Source organism: Ascaphus truei, chromosome 7 (genome assembly GCF_040206685.1).
Source record: "Ascaphus truei isolate aAscTru1 chromosome 7, aAscTru1.hap1, whole genome shotgun sequence".
NCBI lineage: Eukaryota > Metazoa > Chordata > Amphibia > Anura > Ascaphidae > Ascaphus > Ascaphus truei.
This window is the reverse complement of record NC_134489.1, coordinates 72,930,607-72,945,025: the sequence shown is the minus strand read 5'-3', so window position 1 is coordinate 72,945,025 and position 14,419 is coordinate 72,930,607. Positions and strand designations below refer to the sequence as shown.

The 14,419-nt window shown below is 39.4% G+C and overlaps 1 protein-coding gene across 7 annotated transcripts in view; it reads right to left on the bottom strand.

The window, feature by feature from the left end:
• Positions 1-14,419, bottom strand: part of ATF2 (activating transcription factor 2) — a 70,434-nt gene that overhangs the window by 15,706 nt on the left and 40,309 nt on the right. For 4 of the 7 annotated variants that reach the window (XM_075609015.1, XM_075609014.1, XM_075609017.1 and 1 more), the window contains 2 exons: positions 8,874-9,026; positions 7,160-7,366 (listed from right to left, as the gene is read on the bottom strand). In XM_075609015.1, coding sequence (XP_075465130.1) covers positions 7,160-7,366; positions 8,874-9,026 — 360 coding nt within the window. The other 3 variants (XR_012802696.1, XM_075609019.1, XM_075609018.1) reach the window with 3 other exon arrangements.

Below are 14,419 nucleotides of genomic sequence, written 5' to 3'. Positions count from 1 at the left end.
CCCCCTTCATTCCCGTCCTCCCCCTTCATTCCCGTCCTCCCCCTTCATTCCCGTCCTCCCACTTCATTCCCGTCCTGCCCCCTCATCCCCATCCTCCCACTTCATTCCCGTCCTCCCCCTTCATTCCCGTCCTACCCCCTCATCCCCGTCCTCCCCCTTCATTCCCGTCCTGCCCCCTCATCCCTGTCCTCCCTCTTCATTCCCGTCCTGCCCCCTCATCCCCGTCCTCCCCTTCATTCTTGTCCTGCCACTTCATCCCCTTCCTCCCCCTTCATTCCCGTCCTGCCCCCTCATCCCCTTCATTCCCGTCCTGCCCCCTCATCCCCATCCTCCCCCTTCATTCTTGTCCTGCCCCCTCATCCCCCTTCATTCTTGTCCTGCCCCTTCATCCCCGTCCTCCCCCTTCATTCCCGTCCTGCTCCCTCATCCCCGTCCTCCCCCTCCATTCCCCCCCTCCATTCCCATCCTGCCCCCTCATCCCCGTCCTCTCCCCTCATTTCCCCCCCATCATTCCCATCCTGCCCCCTCATCCCCCTCCATTCCCGTCCTCCCCTCCATTCCCGTCCTCCCCCTCATTCTCGTCCTGCCCTCATCCCCGTTCTCCCCCCCGTCCTCCCCCCTCATTCCCGTCCTGCCCTCATCCCCGTCCTCCCCCCTCATCCCCGTCCTCCCCCTTCATTCTACCCTCATCCCCCCTTCATTCTACCCCCTCATCACCATCCTCCCCTTTATTCTACCCCCTTCATCCCCCCTCCTCCGCTTCATCCTCCCCCTTATCCCCGTCCTCCCCCATATCCCCGTCCTTCACCTTATCCCCGTCCTCCCCCATCACAGTCCTCCCCCCTTATCCCCGTCGCCATCCTCCCCCTTCTTCCCCTTCCTACACCCTCATCCCCTTCCCCGTCCTACACCCTCATCCCCATCCCCATCCTCCCCCCCATTTCCCCTCAACACATTTACCACCCTCCACCTCAATTCCTTCCGTACCCATTTCCCAAGACCTCCCCATAACCCCAAAGGACTCCTCTCCCCTTCCCCACCCTTCCCTCTTCCCATAGCCCCTTTTCCCTTTTACTACTCATTCATCAATTTAAACACATTTAATTTATAAAATATTAACATATTGAAAACATTTGACAATGCTTAAGAATGGAATGTTACCTTTTTAAATTTTTTTTTTTTTCCATACAGTAGATTTACTAGAAAATTTTCAGACTGTTTTAAGTAAAGCAGGCGTTCTGAGAGTAGTAGTTCCGGAGCATAATCGGATCGACCACACCTGGAGGTCCTGATCCAATAGGTATGCAGTACACAGTAACGGGATACAGATTCTCAGAGAGAGCGCAGTGTGTAACCCCAACAGGGGCCTACTTGAGATGGGGCATTATTGACGCTATGCAGGAGATTGACAATCTAACCAATACTGATGGGAACAAGCAACAATACCTCCCGCGTGTAGGCGTGAAATTTACCAGGGGAAGAAGCACAGAGTAACCATATTGTTTGCTACCGGTTAATGTCCAAAGTGAAGTCTGTCTTTTGTATAGTGAGTCTTATAAACGGATGTGAATAAAGCTCTTGTTTGTACAATAAAGGCGCCTGGCTCCCATCATTATTCTATCAGCAAATCCACGCCCAACCTGCACTGATCCAGCACTCTGAACAGGTCTGAGACTGAGCACAGCCATGTAAATACCAAACTCTATGTCAATTCCTTTAGAGCCAGGCAATGAGGGTTACACAACAAATACTTATCACTATATTTTGTTATAGCGATAAATGTATTAATATCGTTATTGTGAGTTATCTTTTTATCGACCAACCATAGTGCTGCCTGTTTTCAGCTCAAATCCTAATCCGTTGGGTACACTGGCTGAGAACAGGCAAACTTTTGCAGGCAGTGGTCCCGGGCTTTGAGTTTTGCATAAATTAATGTTGTAATAATGGACAGTTCCTGGGAGTAAATAAATGGAACCAGTTATATATCCTGCCACTCATTTATAAATTAATGTGTATGAATTGAAAAAACATAAAAGGATGGATGTGTTCCTTGTCAGGAAAGATATGGTTAATATGAATAACGTTTTTAAGTAGCCATATGGCTTTTACATGATTTCCACATTGTGCTACAATTTTTATTGGCAACAGCTTGTCTGCTTTTATCCCTAAATGTTGCAAAGTCTCAAAACCACAATCAAAGTCCTATGCTCCCACAGAGTTTACCAGTCTCCCAGGAAGATGGTATGGGATCAGAACAGCTTTCTGGCTTTTTCCGGGCCATCCACATGGATGTTATTGCACAACAGTACTTCATCAGCAACAACTGAAGATGGACCAAGAGAAGACTCAAACAACTAATGGGCCTGCAGCGTAGTGCAAGGAGTTGCGGGTAGCGAAAAGGTTAACCAAGTGGTCGAAGTGTAATGATACGAGAAGGAATATTACCTTTGCAATATCTATCGATATTATTATTTATTTAAATACAGTGGAAAGAGAATAGCCTCAATGTTTAACCTTTTTGCCGACAAGGGTAGGTGACAACACAAATTTTCTAAATTGGTCTATACATCTGCTTAACCATGATTTCTGAGAGAGACTTTCAATGTACCCATGAAAATAATATATTGTTTGTGGTTTTTTTCCAGATAAGTTGAGCTTTCCATTGGTATCCTTCTCGAGTGGCTTGCATATTACGAGACCAAGATATGTCAAACATGAAAATTATAAAAAAAAAAATTAAAGTACAGTATATACTTTTTTTTATTGTTATTGTCCCCGATATCTCTAACAAATGTAATTTAATTAACCTGAGTCCTAGAGGTTACTGCCCTGTGTCTATTGACTACAATACTATTCACAGCTTTTATTCATGCATATTTTTTGGCCAATACAGACCCCAAATTACTGGGTCTACATTTTTCTGAGCTGAATATAAAAAGGTAATAATCTTGAAGGAAAATAGCAAAGCACCACCCAAAACCAAATAGTGCACGGGAATGCCAGATTAGAAAAAATAAAATAAATAAAAATAATAATAATATATATATATATATATATATATATATATATATATATACACACACACACACACACACACACACACACACACACACACACACACACACACACACACACACACACACACACACACACACACACACACCGTTATAACGTGATGCAAGCGTGGCTCCCAATTTTCGCATTTATGAATACTTTACAACACAATTATTGGTGTCTTAAATACTTTATTGTACAATGCATCAATAAAAGATTGAAACAATTCAATTGTACATTATTTCTATATTGTTATTCTATAGTATTGCAATTATCACACGCAAAAAACGAGACATACGAAATTGATAGCATGTATAAGTTAATGGCTAATTGTTGTAGATGGCGGTGCAACTGCTTTTGAAAAACATATGACTAGTACTGCAAAAAAGTCTAGGTGCAAAAATGTATTGAATGCACATTAAAAAACAGTAAGAGAACACTCTTACGCGTTTCGCGTGGTCACCCACGCTTTATCAAAGAGTGATAAAGCGTGGGTGACTACGCGAAACACGTAAGAGTGTTCTCTTACTGTTTTTTAATGTGCCTTCAATACATTTTTGCACCTAGACTTTTTTGCAGTACTGGTCATATGTTTTTCAAAAGCAGTTGCACCGCCTTCTACAACCATTTGCATGCTGAAATCCTTGGTAGGAGCACGCCGACAGCACCAGGATCTCCACATGGTCAGCAGTGAGTAACTTTAGCATTATATGTTACTTCATTTATGTGACCTACATTATTATCCAGTTCCCTTACAACCATTTGACTCCCACATAAGATATACCTATTACATGCTAGTGGGAGTCCACAGATAGTGGTGTTTAAAGGGACATTCACAGTGGTGTACATTCATTACAGTCTTTGTGAATTTTGGAGTCCTTAGTTCAACAAGCTGTTTCGTTTGGAAAAATCATGGAGACTTATATGCTTTAATGGGCATCTCTAACACAAGGACATTTCCTGGTCAGCATCGCTAGGAGTTTATCCTCTATCTCTTCTTGCTAAGTTAATGGCTAGAATTTTCTAACGTGATCCGCTTATATCGCGGTGTGATTCTTTTGACCCCAAGCACCGCGTTCTAACGGGGTTGAGGTGTGTGTGTGTATGTGTGTATGTATGTAGAGAGAGAGAGAGAGAGAGAGAGAGAGAGAAATTGCAGACATATCTAAGACATACAAATGAGCACACAATAATATCTCCATTTACTATCTATATATACATACACACATATTTACATATACACATATATACATATACACATATATACACACACACACAAACACACAAGTTTTGCGTCTCCGGGCGCATTGTCAAGGAATCAAAGCGCCCGAAAAGTGCAAAATGCGGACAGGTTCTCTTGGCATTCCCGTGCACTATTTGTTTTCGGTGGTGCTTTGCTACTTGCCTGCAACATTATTGTTTTTTTGTACAGCAAACGGAATGCCTATGAGATTATATATAAAACGTACATGCCGCAATGTGACAAGATTTAACACTGAAGATTCTGGGTTTCTGATACTATCGTTATTTTCCTCTGTAGGGCCTAGGTAGATGTCATAACATGCTAAGAAGTTTGACATGCTTCTCTTTAAGCACTATGAACGCTGCTATTACTTGCAATGTGAATGTAAACGTTGCATACTATCATTGACAAGGCAAAACTACCCCCTAACATTAAAATACACCCACAAAATCATATATTTTCTGAAAGTATATGCCCCAAGGAATTACATCTTTCCCCACAACATTTTCTGTCTGGGAATCTTTATTGAACACAGTGTAAAATTTATGAGAAAAATATCAAGACCACAAACTTCAGTCTTTGTATTGAAATGTCCCATAACCGGTTTAGTGTAATCATGAAAAGGAATACTAGATGTTATCACCTTGGTGGTCAAGGACATTTGGTCGCAGTCGTTTCGCTGCGACCATATAGCCGCTTCGCCACTACTAACACTTCCGGAAGCCGCCACCAGTCACTTCACTGCCGCTCGCAAACCCTAAAACCCTCTACCCCAAGCCCCTACCCTAAGTTCTTACCCTAAAACCCATATCCTAAAACCCCCTAAATTAACCCTTATCCTAAACACTAAAGCCCTTAAATTAACCCCGTACTCTAACCAGTAATAAAACTTACCTTAGAAGCGGCGGATCGGCTGTCTATCCGTGACGAAGCGGCGGCAGCCATTTGGTGAAATGGCCGCGACCAAAATGTCCAATTTCGCCCTAGGCCCTTGAGTACACTGATAGCAGATATGTAGAAGTGTACGTACGTTTTTTACAAATGGAGGCCCCCAATTAGTAAAGCTGCAAGGCTCTTTACGCCTGCAGTTTATTCAGGGCTGAATGCAAAAAGTGCACGTCATCACTGGTAAGGCAAAATTACCCTGTAGCATGAAAATATTTCTACTAAAGTATATATTTTCTGAGGGTACACACCCAGTGACGTGCATATATGAGTATTTTGTCTTTCCCCACAAGCATATCTTTCCAGAAATCACCTTTTCACTGTGTGTCTCAGTGTCTCAGGATGAGGACATCGTATCTGGAGACACACCGGAGCACAGCACGGAGCCAGAGCAGTGTGGGAGGCTGCATTGAAGTTCATCCAACCACTGTGCACCCCCCACCAGTAAAGAAAGTAGAAAACCGGCAGGTGGAGGTGGTGGGGCTGTAAGGGGTTACAAATAATAGTAAGGTCTCACTCCTCAAAGAGATCCACCAATGAGGCTACACGGGGAAAGGGTTATGTTGAATTTGGCAGAACCGCTGCTTAGTCTCCAGCTTCAAATGTCGTTACAGAAAATGCCTCTATAATTCAAATGATTGCATGTTGGGTACCCCTTATACACCTTAAAAAAGTGTATAGGGAGGCACTGATGACGCAGCCCAATTGATAAGTTTAGAAGTAACTTTAATAAGTAAATAAAACGAAATGAAAGTTGCAAATTATGCACAAACGTTAACCTTTATTCGGGAGATCAAAAAAGCTGACGGGAGACAACACTGTAAAGTGGCCTGACATAATTGGTAGGTCATTTGAACAAAACTATTTCACAATATATGTGGAATGCAAGAGCTTTCCACGTGAATGAAATGGTCATAGATTGCTCTGGTATTGATCTGTAATCTGCCACTGATCAACTAAATGGCAATAAAGATGACACTGTTGTTTTAAAACCGAGCACCATGCCTCCTTATTTACACTCCAAGATAACCAGAACATGACTACTTGCAGGGTAAGAAAGTGGTCCAAGAAAAAGCTATAATCACCTGCCGAGGAACCCGACAAAAAGAATAAAACTATGTGCAAAAAGTGTCTAGTGAATTGTGCTAAACATGGTTTTCTCACTCACGTCCCTAAAGTTGAGATAATCATGCAGTGGTGAGTGCATGCACCGCATTCTTTCACCAATGATTAAATCTTCAGTGTTTCATTGCTTGCCTCCGGGGGATTATGCTGTCTGTTTACAAGCCTGTAATATGTTTCTTGTAATGAACGGGATAAAACATTGAAGTTTTAATCACCTGAAAAAAGAAAAACTCCTCTTATGTATACCCACAGCTGTATATTTTTGAAGATGTTCCTTCAACATTGGCAATGCACCAAAATGAGACGCAGCCGGTTGTGGGTTGATTCTGTCTTGCATACGAAATGAACATAATCCCTGATCTACAAAAATTATATGAAGAAAATAGAAGGCTACAGAAAACAACATATGTAGTCATACTGTAGAAACGAGAACAACCACTACCTTTGTGGTTTAATTGGTATAATGACTATATATATCGTTTGTGCTACCACAACTTGAATGATACTATTTCATTCTCAAAATACTTCTGGATTTAATTGAAGTGTTTTTGTATTTTATTATAGTATTACATACTACATCATTTTACATACTGTATACGGTTTTCACTTTACACACTATTATACCATATAATATAGGGTATTTTTTTGTATAGCACGGTCCACTCGAGAATACCGGGAACTACATATACAATACAGATAAGAGCATAAAATAAGAAATGTAGGGGAAAGGGAATCTTTTCACCTACGAGACTACAATACACGTTCTGTTTATAATAGGCAAAGAAAAGATACCTGTAGCTGTACATTAAATGACCCAAGGTCCTCCGCCTTCTTCTCTAAAGACTGCACCCAGACTTTTCTCTTTTGCCTGCATCTGGAAGCGGCTGCGCGGTTCCGTTCTAAAAACTTCCTCCTCTTCTCATCTGGGTCATCGCTTGCTGCTTTCCTCCGGCGCCCCCCTGTGGGTTGAGTTTGTGGAGCGGGGGGAGAAGGAGAAGCCTGGAACAAACAAGGACAAGGCAGTTGATGCCTCACCAATTAGTAGCTGCAGACGCCTGCAAACGTGATGTGTCAAAAGTATTAACAGCAAACTAATGATACGGCTGGTGCACAAACTTTCAACAAGTTACATTTTCCCCAGTGTATGCGTTATGGAAACAACTTGTAGTTTGTACTATTTTCTATTTTTTAATAACCTGTAAATTAAACATTCATTTTCAAACATCCATTACACCATGTACACTAATTTAGCAAGTTGGTGCCAAGAAGAGTTTTCTGCTGTAGTTAATAATTAAATAATTTTATAATCTATAAACAAAAGGTTTTTTAAATTTTTTTTATTATGTACTCCCTATTGCATTATGAATGCTTAACAGTTTAAGTTTTATGCGAACAACAAGATAATTAAAAAAGACCAGCCTGTGAGTATTAGTGTTAAATTATTATCACATTAAAATATGTAATTATTATGTCTGTTTATTTATAAGGCGCCAATATATTCAACAAAGTGGTGAAACGTTGTTTTTATTTCTTGACACCAAGTTTTACTTACATCTAAAAGTATCTTCTACAATTGCCTGTAACGTTAAAAAAACATTCTGCAATGCTATTGCAATTAACAAGTTTCCATAGCTTCTTTGCCTGCCCTTAACATCACAGCATACTGCAATATCAAATTACAGGGTCACAAAGGGAAATTGTCACATCGGAAACTAATCTGTTGGGATGTCATCTCAAAGTTATACGAAGCGTGCACCATTCTCATTTTGTGCACACTAACTTTATGCAACAAAGTAATATCAGGTTTTAAGGATGCCTGCTTCAGCACAGGTGGCTCAGTCAATGACTGAGCCACTCATTGAGCCACCTGTGCAGAAGCAGTGATATCCTTAAAACCTGACCTGCTGGTGGCCCTTGAGGACTGGAGTTGGCCACTCCTGATGTAGATGAACCCTTACGCTGCCAACTCCTTGGACAGCGAAATAGTTAAGATTACTGTACAATTTGAAATTAGGTATCTGTGAAAACTCTTCTCTTTAAAACGTGTTATTTATCAAAGTAAAAAGGTGCTGCTCATTGTTACTTGGGCTGAAAAGTAGACCGTTATTTATAAAATCCTTGCTTACCATTTAGCTGTTCTGCCATTGCAAAAGAACAAATGTATATAAGTGAATAACTGAAAAGGCTCAATTAGAATAAGAGTATAGACTTTCTGCGGTACAATTCCAATAACGGTCATCGCTGATTCAGTTCGTTATGAAAAAGCATCTTTCCTAGAGGAAACACACCAGAAACAGGAGGGGACGCTGACGGAATATTTATCAGTGACTTAAAAACTGCTAAAGGGCCTGGATCAGAACGTACAGAATTCTGCAACAACTGAACATTTTAATAACTATATTTTATAGTTATAGGGTACAACAATAATCTATCTTTATCTCAATCTTTGCGCAAGAGTGAATGCACCTTTAAAGCTCCATTGTGGAGTCTCCTTTATCATTCATACCGGTGTTTCAGTAGTAGATGTGGCAGGCTGCTGTAGAGACTGGGGGGGAGTTTCCTCCGAGTCAGTCCTTACAATCCCACTGGCCTGTCCATTGACAGTATCACCATTCGTTACCTGAGGATGCTGCTGCTGGGTCAAAGCAGCTTTTAGTCTCTGTAAAAACAATAAAAATAAACAATAGCAAGAATTTTAGAACAAAGATTCATTCAAGGAAATAAACACAAATGAAAATGGATACAAAGGTCTTGCTGTGAAGCTGGATGGCTCAGGGGAACTGTGATGAAGTATTTCCTGCAAAGGGTGCTGGATTCCTGGAATAATCTACAAACAGAGGTGGTAGAGGCTAGTACTGTAAGGGTATTCAAAAATGCGTGGGCTAAACATAAGGTTATCCTAAATATAAAGGGAAAAAGAGGAGCAAATAGGGTCTGAGCTTTTATAGCAGATGGTTCACCCAGTTTGCCCATTTAACCATAGTGGTTCTCATTAGCCTTCAAATTCTATGTTAACATTCAAAATGTACCCATAGATTTATCATAAATATAAAGCATTCCAGTATAATATGGTCTTTTGATTGCCATTTGTTGAATGCGGAACTACAATCTCCCAACTTTATGTGGCACGTCTCACATTTTGTGATATATTGGTATATTGTACCCAATGACTTTGGGGCAAGGCCATAGAAAGTGGCACCCTGGGGGCCTTATGACATTGCTCAAACGTCATCGACACTTTTCTCGTTTCTAGGGGACCTCCTCTTCCATACCTGGAGTCGGGGGGAGATTGCAGTCTTGTGATCTCTGCACTAGTGATCAATATAGCCCAGGAAGCTGCAAGGTCCTTGGGAAAGGGTCATGCAAACCTTCTATCACCCAAACGGTTAATTAAGAGCTTTTCAAATTCAGGCCCAAATGCTTAACTCAAAACAGCACAAAATAGATTCTATATTAAAAAAAATATTGTGACTCAAAGTAAACTGAGGTACTGATATGAATAGGGAGATATATATATATATATAAATATAGCTGTATGCTCATCTGCATGTCTTAGGCAGGTCTGCAACCCCGCCTTTCCCCATTATCACCCAGCATACAGCACTTCCACTGCCGCAAGGGATTCTGGGAAATGACATGCAAATGAGCACACAGTGTCACTTTTTGCCTCAATAACCATTTTTAACATGGTTCCCTATAGGCTTAAGCTTGCTGCATGGTCACAGCTTTGAGCACAGCCAGGGTTAAGGTGCATACCTATATATATATCATATGGTTTTGAAGCAAAAGGTGGCACTGTGTGCTCATTTGCATGTTATTTCCCAGAATTCCTTGATGCAGTGGAAGCACTGTATGCTAGGTGATAATGGTGAAAGGCAGGGTTGCAGACCTGTCTAAGACATGCAGATGAGCATACAGTCATGTTTCCATTTGATATATATATATGTGTGTATATACACACACACACACACGTCGCTTGAGGTTTACTTTAGTTACATCTTGTGAATGAGCGCTGGCATATGTATACATACACCACACATAATTATGCCAATGTATAAAGCATTAGTAAGACCCCGCCTTGAATATGGAGTACCGTTTTGGGCACCACTCCATAAAAAAAGACAATACGGAACTAGAACAATTTCAGAGAAAATCCACCAAACAAATAATGGGGATGAAAAATATGACTTCTCAACAGATGCTTGCTAATTTAGATTTGTTTATATTAGAAAAAGAGGCATCAAAGAGAGGATATGGTAACTATATACAAATATATTCTGGGGTCAATACAATAAGCTTCCTAAAGAACTATTCATCTCTAGGGCAATACAAACAACACTGGGTCATCCCTTAAGGTGGAGATTTTACCAGCAACAAAGGTAAGGTTTTTTTTTTTACAGTAAGAGCAGTTGAAATGTGGAATTCATTACCCATAGTGTCTGTGATGGCAGATACAATACAATAGATATCTTCAAAAAAGGTTGGGCATCTTTTTAGAAAGCAAAGGTACAGTATACAGGAATATACCAAATAAGTAAACATGGGAAGGATGTTGATCCAGGGAGAAATCTGATAGCCAATATTGGAGTCAGGAAGGAATGAATGTTTTCCCTTTATGGAGGCATGATTGGATAAGGTTTCCGTGGGTTTTGTTTTGTTTGCCTTGCTCTGGATCAATATACTGTAAAGTATATAGGCTAAGCATCTGTTATCTAAATTTAACATAGGTTGAATTTGATTGACTTGTCTTCTTTTCAACCTCATCTACTATGTAACAAATATAATTCACATATACATATTACATATATATATATATATATATTGGGAGACACTGCACATGCAAGGATCATATTAAGTGTTGATTGCCCCAAAAAGCAGTGAAACTGTTACATCAAAGCTGACAATACAGGACTTGTCACTAAATCGCTCATAAAAGGTTACAGAAGCGCAGTGCCATATTTTGAACATTGTTAATGTATTTATTGGTTTTGGGACTAAGTAATTACCATTTTATACAAGCTCTCCATCCTTGTTCTCACCAGCATGCTTTTTATTTTTTAAAAAGGGGGGGACGACTAACACTTTTCACCCTGCGGCCATTTGGCATGTCTATTTGCTATTGTAGGTACCAGATATGCTTGTAAAATAGTAAATACCCCAGTGAAATAAATACATGGTCAGAGACTCGGATGAATGATTCATTCTTCCACCCTTTATAGTTTATTTTCTTTTTTCAGTCACTCAAAAAGTTCCTGGTTCAAAACACGTTGAGACCGAATCAGTACTTTCTGACAAATGTAACATTCATAGATGTATAGGGGAAGTGCTTTACATAATGATGTGCCATCCTCTCTACCTAGGAAGGTGTGTGCACCAGGGAACACAACAGTGAGGTTTTCAAGTCCAGAAAAAGATGAGCTTTCAAAACTCTTAGTAAGAAGCAAAACACAGTGTAAAGTAGGTCTTACTGCAACTTACAAACAAACATAGTTTAACCAGCTAAAAGGGTTTATTGACTAACTGTAATAGCACCGATTGCATGCATGCAATATATCAGTATACTGTCAGTATATCATGCGATATATATATATATATATATATATATATATATATATCCAGTAAAAACCCTACTTCAGAGTCTAAATAGGAGAAACGTCAAGATTTACTTAATGGCACGTTATTTAAGTTAGAGCAATTCAATGTCAAGTTGATAACGTGAAGTTAAACCTATGCTAATAAGCTCTAATACATCTGTTATTTTTGCATATAATTAGCTTGGAGAATACCACCTTTACTTGGGGAACAACATTTCCAATCTTGTTTTCTGTAACGTTACATTAATGTTCCCCATTTAACAGTTTAGTGACTGCCCCCCCCTCCCAAGTGATTTCTTTCCATCCCCCCCAACAATGAACGTGAAAAAGATTGGTAATTGAAACAAACAAATACACATCAGAAAATTCCTAGGGAATGCATAGCTGTAACACAGTCAATATTTGCAGATGCATAATTTGTACCTTGCTCTAACAGTGTTTGTGTCTGAGAGATTAGGAAACGCCAAAACAAACAGAATATATATATATATATATATATATATATATATATATATATATATATATATATATACAGTGTTCGACAAACCTATACATTTGCTCGCCCCGGGCGAGTGGATTTAACATCGTGGCGAGCTCCTATTGGCCCAAGCAGCACACGTGTGGTACTAGGTGGCGAGTAGATTTTTTGGTGATTTGTCGACCACTGTATATGTATATGTATATATATATATATATATATATATATATATATATATAAAAAAATAAAAGCCACTGATGCCGAGAGTTTCTGCTGGACGGAGACTCACGAGGATTATACCGGTTTGCGGAGCAGCTGAGCAGAGGAGAGGTTCTTGCTGACCATTCAGAGCATGAGTATTGATCTCATACATGCCTTTTTACCTTCATTGTTTGTGAGTTTGACCATTGAGTTTTTGGAACATTAAATCCATTTTTTATACAGTAATGCACTAGGATTGGGCGCTTTTTTTCTTTTCTTTTTCTATATAGGTGGAGTGGGGAGGTCGTTGGGCCCTATTAGAAGGCTGCCTGTTTCCTGTTTTAGTGCGGTTTTTTTGCTGTATTGGACTTTATTTTTCATGGACTCACAAGGACATTATGTTCTAAGTATTGTGATTTTTATTGTCATTTTTTATCATTTTATTTGGGTTATAGGCATCCACAGCACTATTTTTAATTAGTTTCATACTATTTGCATTGGCAATTCATGCTGGGACATACATGTGTGATATTTAGTGGAGTATATATGGTTTATTAACACATTGGTGTAGATCCACTTAGATTAATTTTTCACTACTGACTGGGCATTGCCAGCGGCAGTCACCCAAGCGTAGTCTTTATTGTATATCTAGATATATACCGCTCAACCCCCTTATAACGCTGTGCTTGGGGTCCAAAGAATCACATCGTGTTATAAGTGGATCGCATTAGAGATAATGTACCATTGTATGCATTGTACAATAAAGTATTTAAGATACCAATAATCGTGTTGTAAAGTATTCATAAATATGTATATATATATATATATATATATATATATATATTAAAAACGAATAGACGATACCGTTCTGTGGCTAACAAATGCTGTTATTTGTGCGAGCTTTCGAGATTCACTGAAATCTCGCACAAATTACTACCCCATACATTCAATGAGATTCGCAAGGTCGCACAAATAAAAGCATTTCGTTAGCCACAGAACGGTATCGTCTATTTGTTATTGATTATTAAGCTTGACAAACGAGATACAGATATACACACACACAGACACACGTCCCAGGACATACTTGAAAACGAGAGGTAACTCAAAATGTATTACTTCCTGGTAAAATATTTTAGAAAAAATATATATGGTATACACACATATACATATAATATATATATATATTTTTTTTATCGATGTATATAATCTTGAAATCTGTTAAAAAGAGACTTGTATACTAGAGATATAGGATGTGGGGTTAAGTACTTATCCGTGACCTCTCTCTCATTATTTCTATTAGCTGACATGCAGGTTTTCCAAGTTAGGAAGGCACATTAATCTTGTAAATGGTCATTAGGTTCATGTTATGTGTTGTACTTGCAAAATAGAAAGGCTTCACTTCATATATTTTTTTCTTTGCAAGTCATTATACAATGCCAATTAGGGTGACCAGACAGCTTTACATTATCAGATATAAGGTCAGCCAGCCTTGATTTTGTAGCATTCACCCTCTATAGAGTTTATTACAGTTCACCCAAGGGAAATGCATTCAAATGAGTGATGCAATCAGGACTGGTTTACCTGGTACCTTAAAAAAAAAGAAAAAAAAAAAGGACTTTGTTGATCACAAATGTACCATCCAAAATAGTATAAAGCTCTTGGGAAACCTATTAATATCAAACACGCAGGATAGCAAAAAAATACATAAATATTATTATCTTGAAGAATGATTGCAGTGTAAAACAGCAAGCTCATGCAAGGAAACACAATCCATAATAA